At 45.4% G+C, this 27,558-nt stretch overlaps 2 protein-coding genes across 3 annotated transcripts in view; one reads left to right on the forward strand and one right to left on the reverse strand.

Annotated features, from left to right (window-relative positions):
• The first annotated feature begins 3,448 nt into the window (after positions 1 to 3,448).
• On the forward strand, positions 3,449 to 9,074 carry B3GNT9 (UDP-GlcNAc:betaGal beta-1,3-N-acetylglucosaminyltransferase 9). Of its 2 annotated transcripts, none has more exons than XM_027846701.1 (2): positions 3,449 to 3,606; positions 4,662 to 9,074. In XM_027846701.1, exon 2 carries the CDS (start codon positions 4,713 to 4,715, stop codon positions 5,919 to 5,921), a length of 1,209 nt encoding a protein of 402 aa, XP_027702502.1. In that variant the 5' UTR covers positions 3,449 to 3,606; positions 4,662 to 4,712; the 3' UTR covers positions 5,922 to 9,074. The 2 variants fall into 2 exon arrangements, with proteins under 2 accessions (XP_027702502.1, XP_027702507.1); XM_027846706.1 differs by having other exon boundaries at positions 3,449 to 3,594.
• CUNH16orf70 (chromosome unknown C16orf70 homolog) overlaps positions 8,504 to 27,558 on the reverse strand; it is a 64,150-nt gene continuing 45,095 nt past the window's right edge. Inside the window, exons 9-16 of the mRNA XM_027846697.1 lie at positions 17,952 to 18,085; positions 17,412 to 17,495; positions 16,333 to 16,415; positions 14,753 to 14,796; positions 13,511 to 13,554; positions 12,763 to 12,821; positions 11,526 to 11,598; positions 8,504 to 10,387 (exon numbers count right to left, since the gene is read on the reverse strand). Coding sequence (XP_027702498.1) covers positions 10,301 to 10,387; positions 11,526 to 11,598; positions 12,763 to 12,821; positions 13,511 to 13,554; positions 14,753 to 14,796; positions 16,333 to 16,415; positions 17,412 to 17,495; positions 17,952 to 18,085 — 608 coding nt within the window. The 3' untranslated portion in view covers positions 8,504 to 10,300. The remainder of the gene's footprint in view (positions 10,388 to 11,525; positions 11,599 to 12,762; positions 12,822 to 13,510; positions 13,555 to 14,752; positions 14,797 to 16,332; positions 16,416 to 17,411; positions 17,496 to 17,951; positions 18,086 to 27,558) is intronic.

Raw genomic sequence — 27,558 nt, forward strand, 5'->3', positions numbered from 1 at the left:
TAATCTGGAGAGGTTCCAGAGAGGGGCATGAATGAAGGGTCACGAAAAGCCTCAAACATAAGCTCTATGATTAGGTATTGGTTGGATTAGATGCCTAGGGAGGCCCCTTCTAACTCAAATTCAGGTTGGGGAAGAGGAAGGAAGGAAGAGAAGGGAGATAGTTATGTTATGAACAAAAAGTTAAAGGGCAGCTAGGTGGTGCAGTGGGTAGATCACAGGGCCCTGGAGTCAGGAGGACCCGAGTTCAAATTTGGCCTCAAACATCTGACACTAGTTGTGTGACCCTGAGCAAGTCACTTAACCCCAATTGCTTCACAAACAAACAAAAAGTTAAGACTTTAGAGTCATCCACCTTTAGTGGAAAGAGCTCTGAATTTGGAATCCTGAGTTAAAATCCTCCTGTCTCTGTCTCTTACTTCTTATGCAACATTGGGAAAGTCACTTTGTTTCTATGGGAGGGAGTTTCCTTATAGCTAGTATTTACATAAATAGAATAAATAGTATTTAAATAGGTACTTTAAGGCTTGCAAAACTATCTCATTTGAGCCTCACAACAATCCTGGGAGGTGGCTGCTAATATCCCCATTTTACAGATTGGGAAAACTAAGGCAGAGAGTAATAAGTATCTGAGGCTGGCTTTGAACTCTGGTCTTCTGAACTCAGATTACCCAGTGTACCACCTAGCTGCCACTATAAAACAAGGGTGTCAAATACTCCTTCAATAGCATGTTAGGCATTTCTCATGATAAAATTCTTAAGGTAGATGGCGATCCCTATTTTACAGATGAGGAAACAGATTGTCGTAGCCTGGTCCTGATTCAGGCTGGCCTGGTTCTTTAGGTGTGGGGCTGGAATGAAATGAGATGCTCATAGGCCATTTAACATTTAACAAAGCTAGGTTGACCATAGCCCTACTCATGGAAGGACATTCAGCAAAGACCCAGCATGGACTCAGTGGATAGAAGCTTCCCTGCTGGCGTTGGACGCCCTGCCTGTCAATGGATTTGATCAACATGGGTACTCCCTCCAAGGGTGCAAATGATGATCCATCCATGCCCTCTCTTCTGGATGACTTTCATCCCATAAAACATGGATTTTCCATCAGCTATGTCTCCTACTTGAAACGACCAGCCCACCTTTTCTGATCATGACTGACATCCTTGCTTGATAACAGGTGGCAACCTGTTCATACCCACCCACTATGTGCCTCTTCATTGCCCTGTAAGTGATATTCAACTTTTGTTCTTTGGAAACTGTGATGTTCCAAGATCCACAGGCATACAGTATCACCAAAGGGTGTTAATGAAGAAAGAGAAAGAAAGGAAGGAAGGAAGGTCTTTGTTTCATGAAGAAGTTGGGGAGGGGAGGGGCAGTCATTAAAAGCACTTCATAATTTTCCAAATGCAATCAATCCATTTTTCTCCTGTAAAATGGACCCTATTCATTGTCCATACAGTGATTTATATACATATACCAATGAACCAAGTGTCCATCCTGGTCCTTTGTATCCAAGTTAGAACAGCAGACAGGCATTCTTTATCCACTTAGTTTTTCCCATGTGGATGGTTAATCTAAACTCAGCTGAGTGCTTGTGAAGCTCATTTAGGAAATTCTGCAATGTTCTAGAGCGTGATACAATCAGCACAATGTTATCCCCAAGCAGGAGCATCTGGAGAGCCTCACCATTACTCCTTGATTTGAACACATGTCTAGATGTCCTCCAGGAGTGTAGCAGACACCTTTCAAGAGTACTCATCTCCCCACTGGTATCTTACTGGATCTTAATAATCAAGGGGTTGTTGACCCTTTTGTTATTGGTTATTACATATTTAAAGGAATTGTGTTATGCATTTGAAGGGATTTGGGAGGGAGTGGAAAATAGGGGCATATGAGGGATTGGTCTCAAGCTACTTTTTAGAAGCCTCAGTTCCCCCTAGACCTCCAAGGACCCTCTGCTCTGTCCCAGAATAGTCACTCACTGACCCCAGAACACAGTCATGGGATTATAGGATTTAGATCTGGAAAGAACCTTTCAGATCATCTAGTGTCACTTACTGGTTGAGTGGCCTTGGGGAAATCACAGTCACTGAACCTGTGTGGTAGGAGCAGTATCTGCCATATTGGCTAGGCTAGTTTTTCCTTAAAAGGTAGTGAAACCATTTTTAAGAATGTAATTGGCTTGGGAGACAAAGGTTAGGCCACTGAAATAGCTTCCTGATGGTCCAAATATGAAAGCCAGACCTCAAGGAGGCAGGGGTAGCTCTAGATTTGACAGGCAGGGTGTCCAACACCAGCAGGAAAGCCTCCATCCACTGAGTCCATGCTGTATCTTTGCTGAGTGTCCTTCCATGCTGTAGGGTTATGCTCAATCTAGCTTTGTTAACTGTTAAATGGCCTTCGAGCATCTCATTTCATTCCAGTTCCGCACCTAAAGAACCAGGCCAGCCTGAATCAGGCCCAGGCTGCAACAATCTGTTTCAATTCATATTGAAGAATCTGGTTTTGATCACCCAGTGTCTGAAGCTTGAGGTCACAGAGGGATGTGCTTTGAACCCTAAGGTCTCTTTCCACTCTGACATGTTTTGAGTCTCTGCATGTCCAGCAGGCAATTGGAGACGGGATTTACTTGGCTAAGTCCTTCAAACCTTAAGAGATCATCTAGCCCAGTACTGAAGGGACTGTGCAGAAGAGGGACTGATGCTTCTCTTGGTGTCTCACACTTGCATCCACATCAGGAAAATGTCCATTTTACAGAAACGGTCTACTTGTACATAGAAACAGACTTTCTGCATGACCCTCATGCGCCCTATTCTCCAAAAACTCAGCTCCGATCTCACTCCCTTCCTGGTCCTTCTCCTTCTCTGACCCCTCCAGTCTTCCCTTAACTTCTCTGAGTAATAGTAATATAATAGTGCTAATGCAAGTGTCCAAAGTGCTTTCCTCATAACACCCCACCCCTCAAGGAAGACTGTGAAAATTTCCTTATTTTTCCCCATTTTCCTTACCCCTCCCCCCCAAGATATGACTTGCCTAAGGTCACACAGTTACAGTGGCAGGACTGGAACCCCTGCCTCCCAAATCCCAACAAGATCTAGTGTCTTTGCACACTTTGAAGCATGGCACACACTAGTGCTTCGATGTCTATGTCTGTGCTAAGGGCGGGGAAAGAGGAAGGCTGAAACGCTGGGCTCATCTCCTTCTCCTTGTTATCGGCTCCTCCGCTCTTCCGCCTCCCAAAGACTCGGTAGCCAGTCTTTCCAAGCTCTTGCTCGCAGACAGTTAAGTGAACTTGGGAGCAGAACAGAGGGCCGTCCCTCCAGCTGTCCTCTCTCAGCCTCCCCCAACCCCAGGACCGCACATCTGCTGGCGCCACGTGACGCAGCAGCAGCTGGCCCCTTTGCTTCCCCGCCCCTCCCCGGCAGGGTTTCTTCCCCTGCCAACGCTGCACTCGCAGGCCCCAGCTAGGCGCTGGGGTTGCCCAGGCTCCGTATGCCCGTCCCCAGCGACCCAAATGCCGGAGGCAGGAGGGACCGCGGGTGTCCCGGGGTCGGCCAAGCGAAACCCAGGAGCCCGGGCCTGGCTCCTGAACCTGACGTGAGTGCGCTGGTGAGTACCCAGGACAGGGTCGGCGGGGGCCTGGCCCGGCTGTTTCAGTCTCTGGGGATCTCAGGCATCTTCACAGTTAAGGAACGCAAGGTCAGCGGTTTGCCAAGTCTGGAAGGAAGGCAGTCTTGATGCTGGGCGGCGGCGGGAAGAGCAAAGTTGGTGGTGACTGTGGTTCAATCTTATGTTTCTGTTATTAACCCGAGAATGGTCAGACCCCCACCCCCCATCCCGTGTTTAACTTCTCCAGATTTCGTCTTTCTCAGAACCTAGGAGCCTAGCTAGGTGGGGCTAGAGTCCCAAAGTAGTGAGCCCGGGAACATACCAGGAGGGATGGACTGGAGCCTGGGCTGGACTTTCCGACCATGAACTGTCGGAGTGTGCGGGGAGGGCCCAAGAGATCATTATTATTTTTTTTTATGGGGGAGGGAATGGGGAAGAAGGGATGAAGATTTCAAGAGTTAGTGTGACCTGTATGGTCCTGGGCTAGTAGGGGTGTGTGTGGGGATGGGTGGGTGTTTCTCATTTTCCCTAAAAGGAACCAGTCACCAGCTCAGCTACAGTTCCTCACTGAAGCTCCTCTGTTCCTCCCGTGTTTGTTGGGGGCTCGCTGACCCACACATTCAAAGATTTAGGCATCTCTGGGGCCCGAAACCAGGAGTGGGTGGGTTGCTCCTTTTAGCTTCTTCAAAGGGAATGTGCCCCTTCGCTATTGCGCCCCAGTGCCTGGAAGCCTCAGCCTGAGAACACCTGTGTGGGTGGATCTGCCACTCACAAGCACAATCACGCCTGGGCTCAGTGTCCAAGTAAAAAGGAAGCAGCTCCGGGGGCAGCGGTAGGGAGGGTGCTTTAGGAGTTCGTGGCTGAGGGCGGCACTTCATCCCGGGATAGAGTGAACAATGCTTCATCTCACCCCCTTTCCCTGGGCCCCGCAGGTGGGCAGGGGTGACGCAGGACTTGTCTATGCTGGAAGGAGTCAAAGCCCTGGGGAGGAGCTGGCAAGGACGCCCCTCTGCCCGTGATTCTGCTAGCTGTGCCCTCGCTCTCTCTCTCCGCAGGCGGTCACCGGAGGCGCGGGCTCTTGACCTAGGCTCTGGGGGGCCAAGACCATGAGGCTGAGGCGGAAGGCGGACGCTGCGCTCACCCTGCTCCTGGCCACCGCCCTCTGTTTGCTCCTTTACTCGCAGCGAGAGCAAGGGGCCCCCGCGGTCAGCCTGTCCAGCGCCCAGGCCAGGATGGTCACTGGCCCAGCCCCGCCGCCCCTACCCACGCGCCCTGGCTGGGGGCCTGAGGTGGTGCGCGCCTTTCCAGCTGCCAGGGCTGAGCACCCAATCTATGAGGAGGACACGCCTGCGCCCCCGACGCCCTCGGGGCCCTTCGACTTTCGCCGTTACCTGCAGGACAAGGACAAGAGGCGCTTCCAGCTCCTCATCAATCAGCCACATAAGTGTAGGGGGCTTCCAGGAGGCCCGGGGCCAGACTTGCTCATCGCCGTCAAATCTGTGGCCGCGGACTTCGAGCGGAGGGAGGTCGTGCGAAAGACCTGGGGTGCAGAGGGGCACGTGCGCGGGGCGCGGGTGCGGAGGGTCTTCCTGCTGGGCATCCCTCGGGGCCCGGCCGGGGCCGGGACGGGGACGCAGGCCCAGGAAGGCCTGCTGCGGGCTGAGGGTCGCGCCTATGGGGACATCCTGCTCTGGGCCTTCGATGACACTTTCTTCAACCTGACCCTAAAGGAAATCCACTTCCTGGACTGGGCGTCCACCTTTTGCCCCGATGCGCGCTTTGTGTTCAAGGGCGACGATGACGTGTTCGTGCACGTGGAGAACTTGCTGGAGTTCATAGCGACACGGGACCCGTCCCAGGACCTTTTGGCCGGGGACGTGATCCTGCAGGCGCGGCCCATCCGCGCTCGGGACAGCAAATACTATATCCCCAAGGGGGTGTACGGGCTGGGCGCCTACCCTGCGTACGCGGGAGGCGGGGGCTTCGTGCTGTCCGGAGCCACGCTGCGGAGGTTGGCCGCCGCCTGCGCCCAGGTGGAGCTCTTCCCCATCGACGACGTCTTTCTGGGCATGTGCCTGCAGCGTCTCCGCCTGGTGCCCGAGGCGCACCAGGCGTTCCGCACCTTTGGCATAGCACGGCCCTCGGCCGCCCCCCACCTGCGTACCTTCGACCCCTGTTTCTACCGGGAGCTCGTGCTGGTGCACGGGCTGTCAGCAGCCGACATCTGGCTCATGTGGCAGATGCTGCACGCGGTGCCAGGGCCCGACTGCGCTCGAAGACGCACGGCCCCAAAGCCCTTCCGCTGGGGCTCCTAGCTGCTGAGCCAAGCGTGGGACCTGAGAAGGGGCAAAGTGGGAAAAGAAACGGGGTTCCTCCCCGCCCTGCTCCGAGTAACATTCCTGTGCCTTATTTCCTTGCCTGTAAAAGGAAGCCCCTTCTAACTCTAAATCCGTTGCTTGTGGGTAACAAGCTTACTTTTAATTATCTTGTGCGTAGATGCTAGCAGGGCAGAAGGAAAACATTTTCTTTGATACCAATTTTCACCATCTATCAATCCATCGAATATTTAAGTGTCTATATCTGAAGCACTGGCGATAAAGACAAAAGCCAACTGGTCTCTTGCCTCAAATATCTCACATTCACAACGTGTGCATGTATAGGTCTGAATAATAACATACCCATTAAATACAAAGGAGGGGAAGGCAGTAGGGGGTATGTGGAACATCATTCCATTCCCAGCAAGGAGCATTTAACCCAATTAAGGCTTAAGAGTTTAAAAGAATCCTAAACATCTTTCAGGCCCCAATTAGGAGAGTTCTGCTCACACTAGTTACATCCCTTGGTTGGCCTGGGCTGAGCTTTCTGGAAAGGATCTCTGAGCAGGGAGATGTAATTTTCATACTTGGCCCACCCGGGATTGCACAATGACTTCTTCACACAGGTCCACTTTTCAAGTTCTGGACTGCAGTTAGCCCCAGATCCCATCAGCCCAATCTAGGCCATGAGCCAGCCATAGAGTGCACCCAGGGCAGCTTTTGTCGAAAACAGCCACGAACCCCAGCTGTTTTCCGAGTTTGAAGGGATCCTCTCCCACCCTCTGCTTATATTATCCAAAGGAAGTCAAGCTCTCTGCCTTTCCATACCCCTTCTCTCTTTTTCAGCCTACACCTTACCTCTCTTGTAAGCCTTATTTTTGGGCCCCTGATCTAGATCTGGCCAGCAACAATCCAGCCTGGATGAGGTAGCCTGCCCCTCAGGCTTACGCCTGTGTATGCAGAAAGGTGCTTTCTGAGGTGCATTTGGGGTGCGGGAATGGGGAGGTCCTTAATGTCCCCTTCAGCTTCCAGTCCTAACTTCTTGTTACCAGGGTTTAGTCCTTGTTTGTTTCTCCCTCCCCAGCATCTGCTGTCATTGTTTCTGACTTCACGTAAGCCTCAAATTTGCACTAACTTGGACGGAGAATTTGGTCAGGCCAAGGGGAGGTAGTGCCCACACTTCCAGCGCTGGTGCCATTCCCTCTCCTAATCTCAGGAAGGCCTTTTTTATGTGCATCTCTTCCCATTAGAACTCTTTGAAGGCCTCTTTCTGTTTTTTCTTTGTATCCAGGGCAGCGAACCTGGTGCCTGACACACAGTAAGTGCTTAATGAAAGCTTCTTGAAAATACCTGAACCGACCTGCCCTCTCCCCATCCATTACATCGGCCTTATTCCTCCAAGCAGATTGTTCCTGGAGGGGGGAGCCATCATATTCTGGACAACTTTCTGAAGTTTCAACACTTTCTGCAAGGATCAGGATGAGATGGTGCGAGTGAGTGCATGTGTGCATGCAGGCGTGTATAAAAACAGCATCATAGGTTTAGGGATGTTTAAAGTTGAGGAAAGACTGGTCCAGAGAAGTTAACTTGACACAAATGACTCAAGGACAGCACAGCTATTAAAGCCCGGGGCTTTGGACTCCAAACTGAGCTTTCTTTCTATTGCACCACAATGCCTTGGTCCTGTCATTTCCCTTATCTGTGAAATGAGCCAGCATAAGTTTTCAGAGATCCCTTCCACCTCCTAGGGTCAGCACCAACATTCATTGATTCAGAGGGCTCCCACCTCCCCCCAGCCCTCTTTGATTTTAGGGCAGGGTCTGTCTTTGAATTCTAAGTCCCCATCCTCTCTGCCCCTCCCAGGGCCTTGCAAAAAGTAGTCATTTAATCAGAACCTTAGGAATCTGCAGGCTTGTGGGGAAATGGCCAGAACCCTCATCTACTGGCAGACGCAGTATTTTTCTCGGAGGAGCTAGACCTAAGAGTGAATCCTTGGAACAAGTCAAAGAGGGAGAAGCAGGACCAATTTTCTGCGTTCTCACTTTGAAAAGCCACTGGTGATCTGGGCTCCAGGATAAGACCGTGGGCAGTCATTGTGACTGAGGTACCGTCGAGCTTGGGGGGAGGAAGCTGGCCTAGGACAGTCCTTCACAGGGGCCAAAAAAGTGGGAGATGGCTGAGCTGATTTGAGGGATCTGAGGTCCAACAGAGTCTATGGCGTGAGAAGCTGGGAACAGATGAGGTAGACATGTTTGCTGGGGACTTGGAGAGCACATCTAGACCCAACCTGGTGATAAAGTGATATGATGGTGGAGCACAAGAAGACCCTTGAAAAAGAAGACTCACAACTCTGGCCCCCTTTCACAGCAAGGAGGGAGTGCCCCTCTTGGGAAGGTGGAGATGTCCACAGACCCACCTGAAGACACTGCTTCAATTCCTATGGCTACAGGGAGGGGTACAGGAATCCCAACTTGCCCATCCCAACTGAGCCAAGTTTCTAGCAGATGCAAGAATCTGCCCTCCCAAGTCAAGGGCTCCCAGGGGACCACTGTGATCCCATACCCAGAAAACCATCAAAAGGATGTGACCAAAAAGCAATCACACTCAGTCACTGTGCTGTGCACCAGCCAGTGCCTGAGGGACAGCTCCACTTTATTAGCCTTTCGGGACACATGCACCTCTGGGGAATGTACAGGGGCCACAGAACAAAGACGATTAGAAGGCAAGGAGGGATGGCAGGGCAGGAGGGGGAAGCAGGCAAGGGGTCACCTACGAGAGAGGTGGCTCCTAACAGCCCTTTCTTTTCTTGGCCCTTGGCAGATGGATTCCCAACTGTGGCTTCAGCCAGACAGTCTAGAATGTCACAGCCCATGGGAAGACGACATAGTAACAGGGATGCCACACACACCCACATACGCCCATACACACACAGAGCAATGTTCCCCTTGCTCCTGGTCCTGGATCCAAAAACATTAGGTACCAGTCTACTTTCTCATTCATCAGTAAACTATTTAGGATTATACTGTACATGAGTTAAAATTACAAAAATGTCTTATTTACAAAAATCTGTACACACATTTGAAAAACCTCACAAAATTGTTGTCTATGTATCACAAGTTGCTACATCAAAATATTAAAAATGGGATAAAATTATACATTTCTTGTCAATTTGTTTTTTCTCTCCTAAAAAGGGTTATTTTCAGAGACTCTACTTTTCCCCAAAGAGACCTGTACGGGGGTTCCAAGTCCCCGACCCAGCCTCCCCGGCCCAGCTGGAAGAGTATGTCAGTATCCTTGGGTTAAGAAACCTGTTCAGACAGGGTTAGGGGAACAAATTGTACAGAATGCTGAAATGTAACAGAGGAAGAGGATGTCTTTGGCGAAAACTTTGGCATTAAATAAAAGATGCAGAAGGAATGGAAGGATGAAAACATGCCCAGGAGGGGGCAGCTCCTCATTCCTCCCCTATCCCCTTCTTAGCGGTAGGGGCTCGAGCTCTGGGGCCCCAGGTTGTCCCAGTACCATTGAGGAGACTCTGCCCAGGGGCAGGGTGGGCTTAGACCAAAAGAGAAAAGGGGAACAACGGAAAAGATGCACCGTTCCGGCAACGATGGCTTCCATGGGGAAGGGAGAAGTGGAAACAGAATGGGATCACTTGCTCTTCAGGATGTGTTTCTATCTAAGCTTTGAAGCGAATCTAAGTGGAATTCTAACCTGGCCGCCAGCCAGTCCAGGCCACAGAAGAACCTCTTCAGGGTTAATGCAGTTAGTTATCAAGTCATTAAAGTGGATGTAGTGCAAATGTCACAATCAAGTAATACGCACATGCGACTTGCTTGTAGTTTGAAAGTTACACAGAGACTCACACAGTGCCAGGAGTCGGGACACATATGCACACTTGTCCCATGGGGCCCCAGGACGACTGTGTATGTTCTCTCTATGTAGATATAGGTTTTTATGTATAAGTAGATATAGCTTTGCTTTCTTAAATGTGACTACTACATCAACACGGCAACACAAACACACAGACTAATGGATACCTGTGTCCGGATGCTTCAGAGTTCAGAGTTTGTGCTTCTACATCTTTGCAGTCACTTTGTGCCCTCAGCAGTTGTGCCACCCTGCCCGCCCCCTCCCTTCCTGCCCCCTGGGGGCTGGGCCGACCAGGCCGGGAGGAAAAGCCCTCCGACCAGTAAGTTCAGTTCCTTCACCAAGGCTTCCACATCTCGGCAAGAGTCGAGGGCTACCCGCTCTGCACTGCCACCAGGAGGGTAAAAAGAAAGAAAAACCCGCTCAGTGCTCCCTCCACTACAAGTGGCAGCAAGTCAAGGCACGCTGTATGGTCAGGCCTGGGGAGAGCTCAGGAGGAGGGCCGTCCTTCACGGGAGCTCTGCCATCCTCACTTGTGTGCTGGGCTTGGGCGGGCCATACAGGGTCACTGATGCGATGTGGTTGTTCTGCATGACCTGGGCGGGGAGAGGCAAGGGTCAGAGCTCCACCCACAGGGACGACAGGATGCAGCCACCTGGGCTTGCCACAGGTAGGGCTCCACTAAGTCCTACAGTCTCCTCTGGCTCTGACTTTCTGTTCTAAGATCTAAGGGACCTTTCAACTCTCTACTCTATAGTCTAAGGTTTCTTCTGGCTTAAAAAAGTCTAAGAGCCCATGATCCTGAATACACTTGCCTTTCTGTGCAGTAAATCTGCTCAATCCACCCCGCTACTTATCTGTACATTGAGGAGGTTGGAGGACACCAGGCTTTTTTAACCTTGCGTCATGGACCCCTTTGGTAAGCGGGTGAAGGCTACAAACACCTCAGAAGGGTTTTCAAATACATAAAATGCATAGGATTACAAAAGAATATTAAAATTCAGCTACTAAAATGCTAATAATTCCAAGCTGATAAGCTCCCTCCCAGCCCCTAAATCTGTGGGTCTGTGGACCCCAGGTTAAGAACCTTTGGACTAGATTGTTTTTAAATCCCATACACAGAAGGGCAAGTGGGTTCGGGATCACAGGTTTTTAGGCTTTGTAGTATAGGCCTCCGAAGAAGGGAACTTGTCTTATTCAACAAGTATTTTTAATATAACTTTTATGTCGTTTCCAACCCCCCAGTTAACATGCAATTTTCCCTCTCCCTCCATTAAAAAGAAAAAAGAAAGAAAAAATCCTTGTAATAAATATGGATAGTCAAGCAAAACTGCCATGTCTCATTCTGCATTTTGAATTGATCAACTTCATTAACAGGTGGGTAAAACCAACAATTATTTATTAAGCAAACCCACCTAACAGAGTAAGTGATAAGAGGCCAATCCATCTCTCTTATCTTTCAGTGCTGAGCACAAATCCTTGCAAATACTCTCAGGGCTTCAACATTTATCAGATCCACTCTGTAAGATAGATTATGACCTGGAAATTACAAGGAACTTACAGAACTTAATGAATTAACAGGAGCTGAGTAAGGACCGACATTTTATTCAAATAAAATCATATGCTTAAATACTGTGAATCTCCTATCAACACAAAGCTCCCTCTAGCCTCAACATTCAAGCCAACCTCTCAGCTCCATTTTCAATTAGACTGAGGGAAGCCAGTTTCGCTCACCTCAAATATCATTCTCTGTAGTCCAAAACAAAAGGTTGATCCAAATGGGTTTGTGTTATTTGGTGAAGATGACCTTCAGAGGGAAGAGACAAAAGGGACAGTGTTGAGGCATCAGAGAGCCAGCCGAAGGGATCCAAACATCCAAAATACCTTTATCTGGGGATAACGGGGGGGGCAGGAAACGGACCTTAGGGAAGACACAGATGGGATGGACACTGGAAGACATGGGATATCCTGAGGTACCACAAGAAAGCTTGAGAAAAGGGCCAGTGCTCTGCTGTACGTATGTATGTATGTATGCATGTGTGTACGTTATGGATGTATGTAGTATGAATGGTAGGGTGGAAGGGAAGGATGCATAATCCCTATGTTATAGCCATTCCTATGGGGGGCAAGTCATACTGTCTGCCGCCCCTTCCATTTCCTCCCAGGTAAATCAAAGTCAGGTTGAGATTAATATACAAGGTATAGCCTTTAAATTAAAGGAAGTTGGGGTGGGGAGTGAAGCGTGTATGAGTCTTTTAGTTGATGATACTCTTGGGTGGATTTAATAGCTGATTCACTAAGTCGATACCAATCAAGTACAAGTTACATGCATTTCCAATAGAAGATGCCTTGCTGGGCCATGGCAAAGAATAGATCCTGCCCAAATGTGGAACCTGGGCTCACAGCCTTGATTTGCTATCACCAGCAAATCATGAGAATGGTGAGGCAGCATGGTGCAGTAGAAATAGCCCTGGATTCAGCATCAGCTGACCTACTATGCTGGTTACTACTTGCAGGACCCCAGGCTAGATATGTAACCTCACTGGGCCTCAGTTCCTTATCTAGACAATCCCAAGTTTGGACCAGATGGCCTCCAGCTCTCAATCAAAAGAGCGGCTTGATCTAGGTGATCCCTAATATCCCCCTCCACCTCTAAATCCTAAAATGCTAGGAAGCACAAGCCTGATTTCAGGGTGTGGAGGGTAATCTGTCTCCTGGAAGGAGCTCCAAAAGAAAGGTGATGCACCTTCATCCCGTTTTAAATACATTAAGGACATGAGCTATCTGAAACCAGGTAACATTTTTGGGCTGGGGTAAGGGGCAAGGCATTAACTTCAAAGACTAGGGCTGGTTTTATTTTTCTTGGCTTGAACTACTGGCCCTGAGCCCTTGTGTGAGGAGAGAGAAACAGATGGGATTTAACTGCCTCCAGGCGTGCCTGGTGGGGGCAGGGGGAGAAGGGGCACCTTACCTGTGAAGCACAACAGGCTTCTCTACAGGATGCCCAAGGAGATCCTGGATACTGTCCCACTGCAACACAGAAACACGAAAGGGCAGAGGTCAGGGCAGCCCTCCCTAAGGGCTCTTCCTGGTCCTGCCCAGATAGGGGGCTGCCATAACCCTGGGGGCCCCGACACCTTCCTTACAGGTACAGTCAATGGCCCATGTGCTGTGTTCATCCTCAAAGCAGACGTCAGGAGACACTGAGAGTGTCCAGAAGCATGGTGGCATGGTGGGAATAATGAAGCCATCTGTTTTGGTTTCAGTTTCTTCTTCTATAAACTGAGGAAGTTTGACTGCATGCTTGCTGAAGTCACCCAGAGCACTGAGAGTCTATGAATCTTGAGACCGTATGGTTCTTTCTGGTCCTTTCCAGTCTGAACTTCCACAGGCTGACTACATTAGGGTACCCCTGCTGGGGACTTGCCAGTTCTCTGGGACTCTGCCCAATACACCTCAGGGCAGAGGCAAAGACTCGAGGCCCAATATTCTGGCTGTGCAAATTTTTAGCACAAATTGCCGAAATCAGGATGGAAGGAGAGGTATGTGCGGTCAACAACCAAACTCCTGCTCTGCTTTACCCAGTGGGATCAGTCACCTTTCCATAATGACGGTGGGCCCAGTGGCACAAGGTCACTCTGCTCAGACAGTCTGGGCTGCCTGGCTCCAGAGCCCTCGACAGCCTGAGCCCCTGGTGCTGCCTGGACAAGAGAGCTTACCTTGCTATAGGTTGTGCAGGTCTCAGTCTGGCAATCAGCACTTTCTGAGAAAAGAACACAAACAGGCCATGGGGACGCAGCTCAAGTAAGGAACTGTTTGTCAAGTTAGTTTCCAGCAGCCTGGTGGAGCGGACCTGGAGACAGCCTCACCCCTTCTTAGCTGGGGGACACTGGCCAAATCCATCTTCTCCTAGGTGATCTCTTAAGGTTTACTCCAGCTATAAAGTCTGTGGCATCTAAGAGTCCAGGACACAGCTAAGGAATACTTTGGCAAACAAAATTATTTAGAGAGCTAGTAATTGTTTATAAGTAGAAAAAAAAGCATCTTTTCCCTTAACAAGTCCATGCTTAGTCCTTCCCCAGCCCTGCCCTGCTGTGACGATCCTTTACAAGCGGCTGCCAGGAGACTCTTGGACCGGAGGCCCCGTTTCTCCTGGCCCATGCCAAAGCAGGGGAGGGAACAGGGGGTGGGAGATAAGGCTCTTCAGTGGAGAGGCAAGGGTCTGGTCCCTACATAGGCTTTTTCCTCTTCCAAAGGCTCAAAGCCTCAGTGGAAACAGAACATAGCTCACTTCCTCATCACAGGGGACCACTTGGAAGTAAAAGGACAGAGGGCTATCTAGAATGGGCAGGGCTGAGCGGATATATGTACGTGGTAAGGAATGAGGTTGGGAAGAGAAGTCCAGTTAATTAAGCTCAAGAAGAATGGTGACTATTGTGCCAAAGGTAGGGTGGAAGCCACAGAGTGATGGGGGTCACAGTAAAAAAGCCCAACCCTTCTCCTGAGCAGCTACCATGGTAGATCTGGCTTTCCCTGAACCCTGGCACAGGAGGCTACAAAAGCCTCTGGCCTGCCTTACCAGCTTCCCCTGTGTTCACATGGCATCTGAAGAGTAGTGGTAAGGCCTTGCTTTGAACTCTGAAGATCGAGGTTCAAGTCCTGGCTCTACTTACTAGTAAAGTTAAGTTAGGGCAAGTCACCCCTCCTCACTAAGCCTCAGTTTTCTCATCTGACAAATGGAGATAAGCCTTGCACCCCTTTCCTTAATTCATTCTATAACATGTATCTCTGCTGTTGTGGGGCACCAGGGAAAGTTGTCAAGGCCACGGCAATCTGTCCCAGGAATGGCGCTGAAAGGGCTATTCCGTCATGGTCCTTCCCTCCCATAAGTCCCCTGGGCCTCACCAAGAGAAGGTGAGAGGGGTTCCTGTTTGCTGCTGACAATTAGAGATGCTGCTTACCTCTCTTGATGGTGAGGGGAATCTTGAACTCACAGCGGTGATAGCTGGAGAGAGAAGGCACACAGAGTAAGGGGACAGCTCAGAGTGTCTGAGCCCTGGCCTTCTTACCACCAGCACAATGCTTTTTGAAATTAAATTTTATTTATTTTTTCAATTATCGAGCATTTTTTTTCCTTCCTCCCATTTCCCCTCAACTTTTAAGCTGGCAAGAAAGGAAGAAAAACAAAACTCCTGTTAAAAACAAGCACAGTCAAGCCAAGGCGTCCATAAATACGTGCCTCCTTCAGCGTATCAGTCAGGACACGGCAGCATCCTTCGCCAGCCCTCTAGACTCGTGGCTGCTTATGTCAATTAGAGCTCTTAGTTCTTTCAAAATTATTCCTTTTAAAAACGTTGCTGCTGTCCTCCTGGTTCTGCTTTCCAGCAGCAGCACACTATCATGAAGCTTCACTGGTGCTTTACCCAGGGTCCAGCATGTGTCCATCAAGAAACACTATGTCAACCTACTCCTCAAAGACCAATGATGCTGTTAAGAAGGTCAAGTAGACACCTGGAAACCCTTACAGTAAAACAGGGCTATGTCTGCTCATGCCAGGAGCCCAGTTACTACAGCAACTGCTATGAGATTTTTTACTTCAAGTGGAAGGGAAAGCAGGTAAGGCCCAGGAGGTGGATACATCACCTACACCAGCGGAGTCGTGTAGTAGAACAAGCACTAGACGACAAACCAGGAGACCTGAGCAACTCAGCACATTACCGAGGCTACCTTAGTCAGGCCGATCAGTCTGGGAAGGGCCCACACTGAGGGAAAACATTGAAAACACTTATGCATCTTATTAAATGGCTACAAATTCAGGTATTAAATCTGAGCCATGAAAAAAAATGAAGAAAATTTGGAGGAAAAAGTGAATTTAGTTTTTAGCGTCCCCAGATCATTTAAATATACACCAGCAGTCAAGAAATAAAGCAGAATAAAACTGACACTGCTTTCTATGTTCTAAATACAAGGCAGCAGCTAGGACATAGGAGCCTAAAGCATTCACACTGAAACATTCATTACCTCAGACGCCTGGAGTGGGGTGGTGGAGAAAAACGCATTTCCTCCACTCTTATCTCTATGATGCTGGTAGTAGACTTTGGGGAGCCAGAAAGGGAGTGAAGTTTAGTGGCCAAGACTTTAATCAAGAAAACTGGCGCACGTGAGGGGAAAAGTGTCTTGGCTTTAGGGTCAATCTAGAGCTGGTCAGTAATTCTTCCTCCAAAGTCAGGCTGCCAGGACCACTGGTATCGATGGGTTTTGGAAAAAATGTCCCTTCCACTGCCCCTACCCCACCCCAAGCTGGTCATAGTAAAGCCTGGAGAAAGCGTGCTCACAGAGCTTCCGATCAGCTGCTGTCCAGGTCCTGGCTCTTGTGCCTGGTTCACTGGTTACTGGGGACTCTACCCTTGCCCAGGAATCAGGGTTTCACATGGATTTCTCAAAGTCAAAAAGTAAAACCCAGATGGCCTGCTTTCTGGCATAGACAAGGTTAGTGTGTCATTCCAAAAAAACTGTCCTAAGAGGGTACTGTCATACTCACATGTTGAAGTTATAATGCCCAGGGTAATTGGTGTGCAGGACAAATTTCTTCACTTTGTGTGTATTCGCATCAAAGAGAATATCCTACAGAAAAAACAGAGGCTTGAAACAAGAAGGGAAGTTAGCTTGTGAATAAGAAACGTAGTTAGGTCATAAACATAGCTGGATTTGGGTGAATTACTAGGTTGCAGTGATAGTCAGGAAGACTTGAATTCAAACCTGGCATTAGACATTTTACTAGTTGCGTAGCCCTGGCAAGTCACAACCTTTCTGCATCAATTTCTCCATACGTATAACGGGGACACCTAACTCCCAGGGTTGCTGGTGAGGATCAAATGAGATAATAATGTACCTTCCAAGCCTTCAAGAGCTACACAAATGCCACCAATTGTTCTTGTCTCCATTCTCACTACTACTGCATGTGGTTCATGCTCTCACTTTTCTGTGGTGGAATAAGAGAAGTCCAAGTGAGATCTAGACTGAGAGCTTGGAATCACGGCCTATCTCAACAGTGCTGAGAACATGTTTCCGAGCATGGTGGGCACTGCAATGTCATTGAAAGTCTGACGCTTGTGAGAAGGTCAAGACCTGTTAGCTGTTACCCTGCTACTTCTCCCCTAGCCTCAGGTCTGGGGGTGCTTCAGTTAGACCCACAGAAAAGAGAGAGGCTAGGGAACCGAGGCTTCTCTGGGCCACACTACCCTCACATGGAAGAGAAGGACACTGCTGGCCATCTGACTACCTACAAAGCAAACTCCACGGGCAAGGTCTGACATTTGTGATGGTTTTACTGAGTGACCTAAAGCTGCTCCGGGGCCATGTCCTCCCCTCCTCCAATGCTTCACTTCAAGGTGGCGCCTCGGGGGCTCTGCCAACCAAGCACAAACCCTGCAGGTCCCACCACAGTGAAAAGCCTTCCAGGGTAAGCCCGGGACAAAATGCACGTTCATGGGTTAGGCCTGGTGAAGTGCTGCCAGGCAGCCCACCGCCAGGGGATGATGTACCAAGACGTGGGGGCGCTGTGACATGCATTGGTGCGAAATTCGGCCACACAAAATAGTCTGAAGAATCATGACTTACCACCCCAAGTGTGAAATAGTTGAAGAAGTAGTCATTACACTTTGACGGAACTTGCTTATGAGGAGAAGGAGAATGAATTTTCATCTGTTACAAAACAAGACAAAACAAAAAGTTCAGAGAGTTACTTAAGTTCATGGAATAAAGTAAAATCTTTGAAACTGAATTTATAAAAAAAAATCCTAAAAGCCTGTCTCGCCTGGGATCTAAATCCTACTGCTGCAATGTTGAATGATGGAATCTGAGTGACCGAAGGCAGCCTGACTTGAGAAAAGAGGGCGAGTCTGCTACCACTGACAAGGTGCCTTGGAAGGAGGGAGGGCTGAGCAGCACGCGAGAGAAGGGCTCCTCAAATTCGGGAAGTGCAACAGAAGAAAAGAGGGCAGTGCACACAACACAGAACCCGAGACTCTCAGGAAGACTTTTAATTTGTGCCAATGACATGGAATCACACCTATGAAGTTCCCACTAGTTACTAATGCAACAAATTTAAAACCTACACCAAATGACTAAAATCTGCTTCACTTCACTATTTTTTCCTACCTTGTCCTCTGACTTGTAAAAAACCTTGTGTGGAGAGCCTAGTGTACTGAGAACATCTTGGCACGAATCTCCAAAGTACACTGAGCGTTCAAATACTCGCATCTTGGCATCCGCTAATACTCCTGGGCCACAACCTATGGAAGACCAAGGAAAGCACTGAGACTTCTGTCAGGGATTACGGTCTGCTGTGTCCTCCCCTTAGTGGTTTTGGGCATAGGGAGAGAGAAGAACAGGTGAGGCTGGGCAGAGCTGGGGAGAGGGGATGGGCAACAGTCCTACTCAGGGTAACTTCAGCGCAGCGCCTTTTAGGGTTTTTGCTCCTTCAACAAATCACCTATGGTAGTGAGGACTAGCAGTAAGTAGGGGCCAAGGTAATAATGGATTTACAATCTCATGAATGTGGCCACTCCCTCCAAGAGTACGATCACAATCCAGACCTTCCTTATCCTTCTTTGTAACTCTAGTTCTTCCTTCAACTCTCCATGGGACCCTTTGAATGTACCAGTTGTATGCTGCTTATGCTGCGTAACAGTTCAGTTCACCTCGTCCTCTGATCATATATCTGTGACACTGCTTTCTAGCACAAGACTATAATATACTGAAGCCTCCTCATGCCCACCAGGAACCTCTCCAATAGCCTCTGAGGGACCTTCAACTTTAACTCTTTGGAGCCTGAAATTCCATGATTTGTGGCTATAACACCACTTGAATGCTACTGACATTTAAAAGATGGGTCTCTTCGTGACAGCTACAAACTGGAAAAGGGGGTGCCTATTGACTAGGAAATGACTGAAGAAATTACGGTGTGTGCATGTAATGAAGTATTATTGTGTATTAAGAAACGATGACTTTAGGGGCAGCTAGGTGGCTCAGTGGATAGAGCACTGGACCTGGAGTCAGGAGGACCTGAGTGCAGATCCGGTCTCAGACCAGACACTTTGACACTTAGGCAAGTGACCCTGGGCAAGTCACTTAACCCCAATTGCCTCACTAAATAAATAAATAGAATAAAGAGTTTAAAAAAATTGAAAAAAAAAATATTTATAGTAGCTCTTTCTGTGGTGGCAAAGAATTGGAAATCGAGAGGATGCCCATCAACTGGGAAATGGCTGAACAAATTGTGGTATATGAATGTAATGGAATACTATTGTGCTATAAGAAATGATGAGCAGGCAAACTTTAGAAAAACCTGGAAAGACTTGCATGGACAGATCCTGAGTGAAGTGAGCAGAACCAGGAGAATGTTGTACACAGTAACAGCCACTTTGTGTGATGACTAATGTTGACAGACTTAATCCTTCTTAGCAATGCAAGGATATAAGACATCTTCAAAAGTCTCACAATGGAAAATGCTATCCACGTCCAAAGAAAGAACTATGGAGTTTGAACACAGAATGAAGCATCCTATTTTCTCTTTTTTTTCTTCTGTTTTGTTTTGTTTTGTTTTCTCTTTCTTGTGGTTCTTCCTATTGGTTCTAACTCTTCCATATAACATGACTAATGTGAAAATATGTTTAACAGGAATGTATATGTATAGCCTATATCAGATTGCGCACCATCTTGGGGAGGGAGGTAAGGAGGGAGGGGGAGAAAAATTTAAGACTCAAAAGCTTATGGAAGTGATTGTTGATAAATCAAAATAAATTTTAAAAAAAAGAGATGATAACTTTAGACAACCATAGAAAGATTTGAATGAACTGATGCAGAATGAAAAAAGGAGAACCAAGAAACTGAAATACACAATGACACCAACAATGTAAATGAAATTTCGTTCACTAAGTGTAAGCTGAACTCAGTAAAGCAGTTCCCAGACAAGAGAGTGAAACAAATCTTGCCTCCTAGCAGAGAGAAGAGGACTAAGACAAAATATAAACACTGTTAGAAGTAGCCAACAGATATTTCTGTTTAATTTTTTAGTCACAAGGTAGGATTAAACCTGGAGGCAGGGGAGGTCCCCTTTTTCTCCCATCAATGACTGTGAAGTAAAGAAAAGGCAACAAAATAGAACATACTTAAAAAAAAAAAGAAAGACAAAGAAGTTGGGCCTTTGGTTCAGGGAGAAGCCTGGGGCGCACAATTTCCCCAATATAACCTGGTCTGCTCTCTTTCTTCTATTTAAATTCTGGGTTCTGGCCTTTGTCTATGTGTCCAAGATAAAAGTACAGATGAAGCATGGGTGGTCCATTCAACTGCAGATCAGTCTGGGCAGTACGTATTTTTCATCCACTTGATTTTTTCTCTGTGGAAAATTACGCCAAACTCTTGAATAATATGAGTCTCATTTAGGATGTTCTGCAGTACTAGGGTGCTTAAACAATAAATAAAATGATATCCACAACCACAAGCATCACCATCTACTGGGAATCTCTCTGTTCTGGATGTCCTCCACTGACAACGGCTGTTTCTCCTTGTTTTTATGCCTTGATTTCTGGTAGTCTGAGTCACAGACTCAAAGTTTTCTACTGTTACATACTTTTTCTTTTCTTTTTTTTTGCTAGGCAATGGGGTTAAGTGACTTCCCCAGGGTCTCACAGCTTTAAGTGTCAAGTGTCTGAAGTAGCATTTGAACTCAGGTCCTCATGACTCCAGGGCCAGTGCTCTATCCACTGCACCCCCTAGCTGCCCCTACTGTTACATTTTTCAAGGTATTTTCAACACATGCATAGGAAATACCTTATTGGAGGATGGCCCTGAAGGAGGTATTTTGCTCTACCAAGTAAAATGATTTCTTATAGTCAAACAAGAAGTATAGTGGGATCTTGTTTTCTCTGTACCTGTCAGTCAACTGTATGATACAATCTGTGGAAGAATATCATTTGTGAAAGTCTGCGTTTTTCCTTCTAAAACTTTCAACAAGGATATTCTCAATTCACATAAAGATTATTCTCAGAAGCATCGGTAGAGATGGAAAAGTAAGCATACAAGTTGGCCATTACTGATATTTTATTGGTCACCTTTTTTGGATAATAAGGTCTAATTTACTCTAAGCATTTGGTATCCTTGCTTTCAGGTATTTTGAAAGCTAATTCTTTAACACTGTCGTCAGAATGGCATCACTTCCAGCACAGACCTCTGGCCAGCTGCTTTGCTTTAAGCGAAATTTCTGCTTCCTCACAGCATACTGGGACCTGTGACATCAAGTCTATATGTGGCAATTGTTTTGTCACAGAAATCTTGACAGATCCTTTCTGTTTTTGTCTGTTGTTCTAATTTCATCCTGCTGTGGAATAAGATGCTATAAGGGTGACCTGGCTTTATCAGGTCAGAGAGCAAACTTTTTGTAAACTTTTCTTCCCTTCCACTGCTTCTTAAAGTTTGCTAACAGCTCAAAATTGTCTATTATCCTCTTCTGTAAGATTTTACACATGAGTCTGGAAAACTGGGTTTACTGTGGGCTGCCTGGTCTCCCTCGCTTGTCGGCTGCGGCAGTTTCTGGACTCCTAAGTTTCTTTCTGGTAACTGATTTATGTTAGTAAACTTTCTGAGAAATTTCTAATAGTCCATACTGATTTCAGTTCTCACTCTTCCATGTCAGCAGCTCCATTAAGGTCAGCCTGGAGCTACCTCCACCAGTCTCTTCTTTTAATTTTTTTAATTCTACTTTGGTATTGATTCTGATCTCTGCTCTGACAAATGACTATACAGACAGATAATTTGAAAATGATTTCCGTGTTAGTTACTATTTTTTTTCTAATAGAATTTTATATAGATAGAAAGCTTCAGTATACTTTACAAGCCTAGCAGGTCTTACTTCTTAAACCTGATCCATGTTTTTCAACATTTTTTTTGTCATCCTCCTCCTTCTCAAGAATATGCATTCAAATCACTGAATAGTTAAAAAAAAAGGTGAAGGGAGTCATTTTAATTTTATTTTGGATATTAACTGTGCTTTCATTAATTAGAAACAGGGTACTATTGAATTCTCAGTGAGGAAGCTCCCTTTATCAATGCAGATCAGCAAATGAAGCATTGAGAAGCTGAGTGAATTGCCCAAGTCTGTGCACATAGTATGCGTCACAAGACTCGAACTCTCTTTATACCCTATGCCAAGGTTCTTCTTATTAAAAACATACACTGAACATCTAAGATGCAAGACTCCCCCAGATCCCAAACACCTATTCAGCAAAAACGCCCCTCTCTCCCCAGAGCTAAACAAAAGGTCAGCCAGAAGCTTCCAGGCGATAGAAAAAGATAAAGATGGAACAGAAGAGACAAACAAGTTAGCCATCTCCCAGTGTGACGAGAAACAATTCAGAGACATATGAAGCCTGCAAGGCTCTGCATCCAGGGACAGCAAAAGTAAAGGGTTCTCCTAAGGGGGAACTCTCATCTAAGGTGGGGACCTTGGAAGCCCTGGGGAATGTAGCAATGAGAGCAGCAAGGCAGTCCTCAGAGTGCTTGGATAGGGACAGACCAAGCGTCAGGGCTCTGAAGTCCCAAACACTCTGCACAAGGATGACACAAAGGATTCTGAAGACTCAGTGCTCTGAACTTCAAGGATCCAGAAAGGCCTAACACCAGGAGATAGAAGTTGGCAGAGGAAGCCAGGGGGGGGGGAGGGGGGGGTGGGCAGAACCAACCACCCCACCCAAAAGTGTATCAGTACTGTGCCAAAGCACAGTCCTAGCACAAAGCACCATCTCAGGAGTTAAAGCTAAAGAGACAAGTAAACCTAAGAAAACATGGACATAAAAAAATTACTGTACATCTAGAGTTCCCTCCAAAGGAGAGAGTAGCTCCATAAAACTTCAAAAAGTGACTTAAATAAGTCACTTTTCCTTAAAGACATGAATATCTAGAAGATGTGAAATAAGATATAAAAATGAAATTGGGGTCTGGAGTAAAGAACAGGAAGGAGAATGAATAGCTTGAAAGAGAAAGTGATAAACCTTACACAAGTAACAGACTCGCTGAAAATTAGAACAGACAAAACTGAAATCAATGATTCCAAGAAATATTAGAGTAAAATTAAGATTAAAAAAAAAAAAGCAAGAAAATGTAAGATATCCGATAAACAATACACAACTAGGAACAAACAAACAAAAAACTGACCTGGAAAACAGGTCAAGGAAAGATAATCTAAGAATCAATGGACTCTCTGAAAATCATGATTAAAAAAAAAAAAAGGCTTGAAACCACATTTTGAAAAATCATAAATGAAAATTGTTCAGATCTATTAGAATCTATTAGAACCAGGCAGCAAAGTGATGATAACAAGAATCTATTTATAATTTTCCTTAAAGAAATCCTGAAAAGAAAAGTGCCAGGTATGTCACAGCCAAAATCCACAGTTCTACACCAGAGAAAAAATACTACAATTATTCAGAGATGCTTAGAACTAGATTCTGGATCATATATAACCTGGAAACTTGTATTATAAAAGAGAGATGGTGGAATACAATATGCCGAAAGGTGAAAGATATAGACTTACAGCCAAGAATAACTTATACTGTAAAGCTGAGTACAATCCTGCTGGGAGAAAAATGGCCCTTTAATGAAATGGAGGACTTTAAAACATTTTGACATATAGACCAGAGCTGAGTAGAACTCTGAAATAGAAACACAAGAATCCAACTAAAGCTAAAAGGGTAAATTCGAACCTCTGGAAAGGCTGCCTGATGATGTTGTGTTAACGTTGTAATAGGGGTGAAGAGACAAGTGTCTCTTCAGACCCAAAATGTTTTCAAAGAAAGAAAGGAAGAAAACAAGCATTTATTAGATGTCTACCATGTGCCTGGCATCGTGCTAAGCATTTTACAAATATCATCTCCTTGATCCTTACAACAATCCTGGAAGTTGCTATTATGACTCCCATTTTACCACTGTGTGAAACTGAGACAGATGGGTTAAGTGACCTACTCAGAGTCACAAAGCTAGTAAGTATTTGAGGCTGGATTTGAACTTGGGTCTCTTTCTACTGTTAAAACTCTCAGAAAAGAACCAATTCACCCACTGGCCCTCTTTTCCTTATTTAATTCATGCAATATTTCTTGATTCCCTTTGAAGATGCAAGAGTGGCAGAGTGGATAGAGCACTCGGCATGGAAAGTGGTGGAAAAGTAGTCATCAGATTAACCTCACTCTTACATTCAAACTAAAAAGAGAAATAAGCAGCAATGGGGTGGCAGATAGAGTTTAAGAAAGAGAACAAGAGGGGCAGCTAGGTGGCGCAGTGGATAGAGCACCAGGCCTGAAGTCAGGAGGACCCGAGTTCAAATCCAGCCTCAGACCAAACACTTGAAACCTCAATTGCCTAAAAAAAAAGAAAGAGCACAAGACCATGGAGGGAATAGCTAGAAGCAAAAAACAAATTCATACAGTGGCTATATCAAATCATCTCCTTTAGGACATTTGGGGTTTGTTGTTTGTTTTTGTTTTTGTTTTTTGCTTGATTATGCTTACTTGTTACAGGTTTTTTCCCCTCTTGTTTTTTTTAAATAGGGTGGGTGAAAAGAAGGGAGAGAGTAGTAATGGTGGTTAAAAACAAAAAAAGGAACATAGAGCATTTAAAAAACACAAAGGTAACAGAAGGAAGCGCAACAAGGCAGTTTTGAATCATACAGAATTAGAATATACCCTTTTAGAAAAGGGCAAGTGGTATGAAATGGAGATTCACAGTTTCATAATTTTTTTTTTGGTTTTTTACTGCATATATGAAAATGGTCTTTTCTGGTGTTTAAATTCAGAAGGAAAATAAAATTTAAATAAAAGAACATATGTTCACTTGTCTTTTAAGTCCTCCCGCCCCTTTATTTCTCTGTGGAATTCCATAAGCAGTAATTATCTTTGTGGCATTCTTTTTGCAAATGATTACCATGAGCACTGCAACTTATGAGATGAGCAAATGGCTTATGAGAGGTTTCCTGCTGTCTTGAAATGCACGATCAAACCAGCTCTACCATCTTCTTTATTTGCTTCTCTAAGGATAATCAGATAGTCTTTCTTTAATCTGCAACTTTTTTTTTGTCTTCTAGTTTCATTTATGGAGAATGCAAAAATGAATATGATTCAATATCTCCAGTAATATGTCAACCTGTTGGACATGTATGTCACATTTGGAGTACCAGAGTTATTTTGAGTTAATATTTGAAGAAAGTCTAAAAACTGATTCTCGATCACCCTCTGCTCCTTTTTCTACCTGCTGCATATAAGTGAGAGCCATTTTTATTTCTTTGTCTTATGGACTGCCAAAGAAATGATCACCAAGTAGACAGCCTACTGGTAAGGAGCAGGCAGTTTGTTTCAGGGACTGTACCTGAAGCATCTACATCATGGTAGAACCTACTGAAGCTTGTGTTCTACTGACACAATCTTTGTAAATGCAGAGTTACTTCTTCACATCATAAGGCATTGGAGCAGGGCTTTGTGAAGGAACTTGAGTATGTAGCAATCCACTTTATGAAAACAATTAGCTCAGCTCTTGAAAACTAAGAGATAATTAATAGACAGTACAAGGGCTACACTGGCATCTCTATGTCTAACCCAGCCCTGAATAACCCCTTCTACAACATCCCTAACAAGTGGTCATCCAACCTTGGCTTGGATGTAGTGACTCTAGAGAACCCATTAATAATAACAGCTAACATTTATACATTGTGTTATCTGATCTGAGCTTCACATTTCTGTGAAGCAGGTATTATTCCCATTTTATAGCCTGCCCAGAGTCACACAGCTATTAAGTGTAAGAGGTGGAATGTAAATGAGGACTTCCAGACTTTAAGTAGAGCACTCTGACCATGCTGCCCTCACTTCCCAAGGCAGCCCACACTACCTGTGGAATCCTCCAATCCATGTGATGCATCTCATGCTGAGCTGAAATCTGCCCCTCAGAAACGTCAAGCCATGCTTATAGTTTGGCCTTTGGGTGCCAAGAAGAACCACTGGAATCCCTCTTCTAGATGAAAGCCCTTCAAACCCTTAAAGAGTACTGTCCCGTTTTCCCTACATCTAGGTCTTCTTTTTTCTGGGATGAGATGGTAGGGAAGGTTGTGATGGGTCTTGGTCATGGAGGTCCTCTCCCTAATGGTATCCTGGATCTGCTACAGAGTCTTAGGGAAAGCCAAGTGATAGAACACTGCGGAAATATCAGGTTTACATGAATCGGTTCAACTATTCTGGAAAACAATTAGGAACTATGCCCCAAAAAGTAATTAACAATGTTCATCTACTAATTCTGTGGGTGAATCCTACTAGGCTTATAACTCAAAGAGATCAATGAAAACAGTAAAGGGTTATATACACAAAATTTGTCATAGCAGCACTTTTTATTTTAGTAAAGTACTGGAAACAAATAGGGAGCCTATCAATTGGGGAATGGCTCAAAAAATTACAGCATATGAATGTAAAAGAATATTACTGCACAGTAAGACACAACCAAAAAGGATAGATTCAGAAAAACCTGGGAAAACTGGTACAAACTGATATAGAATAAAGTATGTAGAACTAGGAAAACAAGTTATACAATTCAACACTGTACAGGAACACAGCTTTGAAAGACTTAAGAACTTCAACCAAAGCAATGAATAATCCTAACTACACAAGTCCAATAATGAATCATAAGAGAAGTGAGTAATGAGAAATGTACAAAGAGACACATTTTTGGACAGCAGGGTGTAGATGTTTTGTTTGACTATGTTTATTTGTTATCAGAGAGGGTATTTATTTTGTTTGTGGATGAAAGGGAATAGTAAGTGATACCAAGTGAAAACGAAAAGAATATAAAAATAAATAAAAACATCTCCATTAAAAAACAGAAAACTATCACTCTTTGCAGATGACATGGAGGGGTACACTCAGAGAATTCTAGAGAATCAACTAAACTAGCTAAAACAGTTAACAACTTCTACAAAGTTGCAGGACATAAAACAAACCCACATAAATCACCAGTATTTCTATGTTACCAACAAAACCAGCAGGAAATAGAGAAATTCCTTTTAAAATAAATGACACTTCTACTCAAATTAATTTACTTATTCAGTGCCATATCAAACTACCAAAAATATTTTATAGAACTAGAAAAAATAACAAAATTCATCTGGAAGGACAAAAGGTCAAGAATATTAAGGGAATCAATGGAAAAAAATATGAAGGAAAGTTGCCTAGAAGAACCAAATTTCCAACTGTATTATAAAGTGGTAATCATGAAAACAATCTGGTACTAAATATGAAATAGAGTGATGGATCAGTGGAATAAATTAGGTACACAATACACAGTAGTAAATGACCATAGCAATCTAATGTTTGATAAACCCAAAGATCCAAGCTTTTGGGACAAGTACTCACTACATGACAAAAATTTCTGGGAAAACTGGAAAGCAGTTCGATAGAAACACAGAACAACTTCTTATACCATACGTCAACATAAGGTCAAAATGGGTACATAATTTAGATGTCAAGGGTGATATCATTAGCAAATTAGGGGAGCATGGAAAATTTTACCCACTGAATCTCTGGATAAAGGAAGAACTTATGACCAGACAAGAGAAAGAGAGAATCACAGGAAGTAAAACAGATAATTTTGGTTACATTAAATTAAAAAGATTTTGCACAAACAAAACCAGAACAGTCAAGATTAAAAGGAAAGCAGGAAGATGGAAAAAAAATTTTTA

This window comes from Vombatus ursinus, unplaced genomic scaffold, assembly GCF_900497805.2.
Source record: "Vombatus ursinus unplaced genomic scaffold, bare-nosed wombat genome assembly UNPS02005286.1, whole genome shotgun sequence".
NCBI classification, from domain to species: domain Eukaryota; kingdom Metazoa; phylum Chordata; class Mammalia; order Diprotodontia; family Vombatidae; genus Vombatus; species Vombatus ursinus.

Coding starts and splice junctions, on each gene's coding strand:
- B3GNT9 (XM_027846701.1), top strand. CDS start 4,713: ATGAGGCTGAGGCGGAAGGCGGACGCTGCGCTCACCCTGCTCCTGGCC.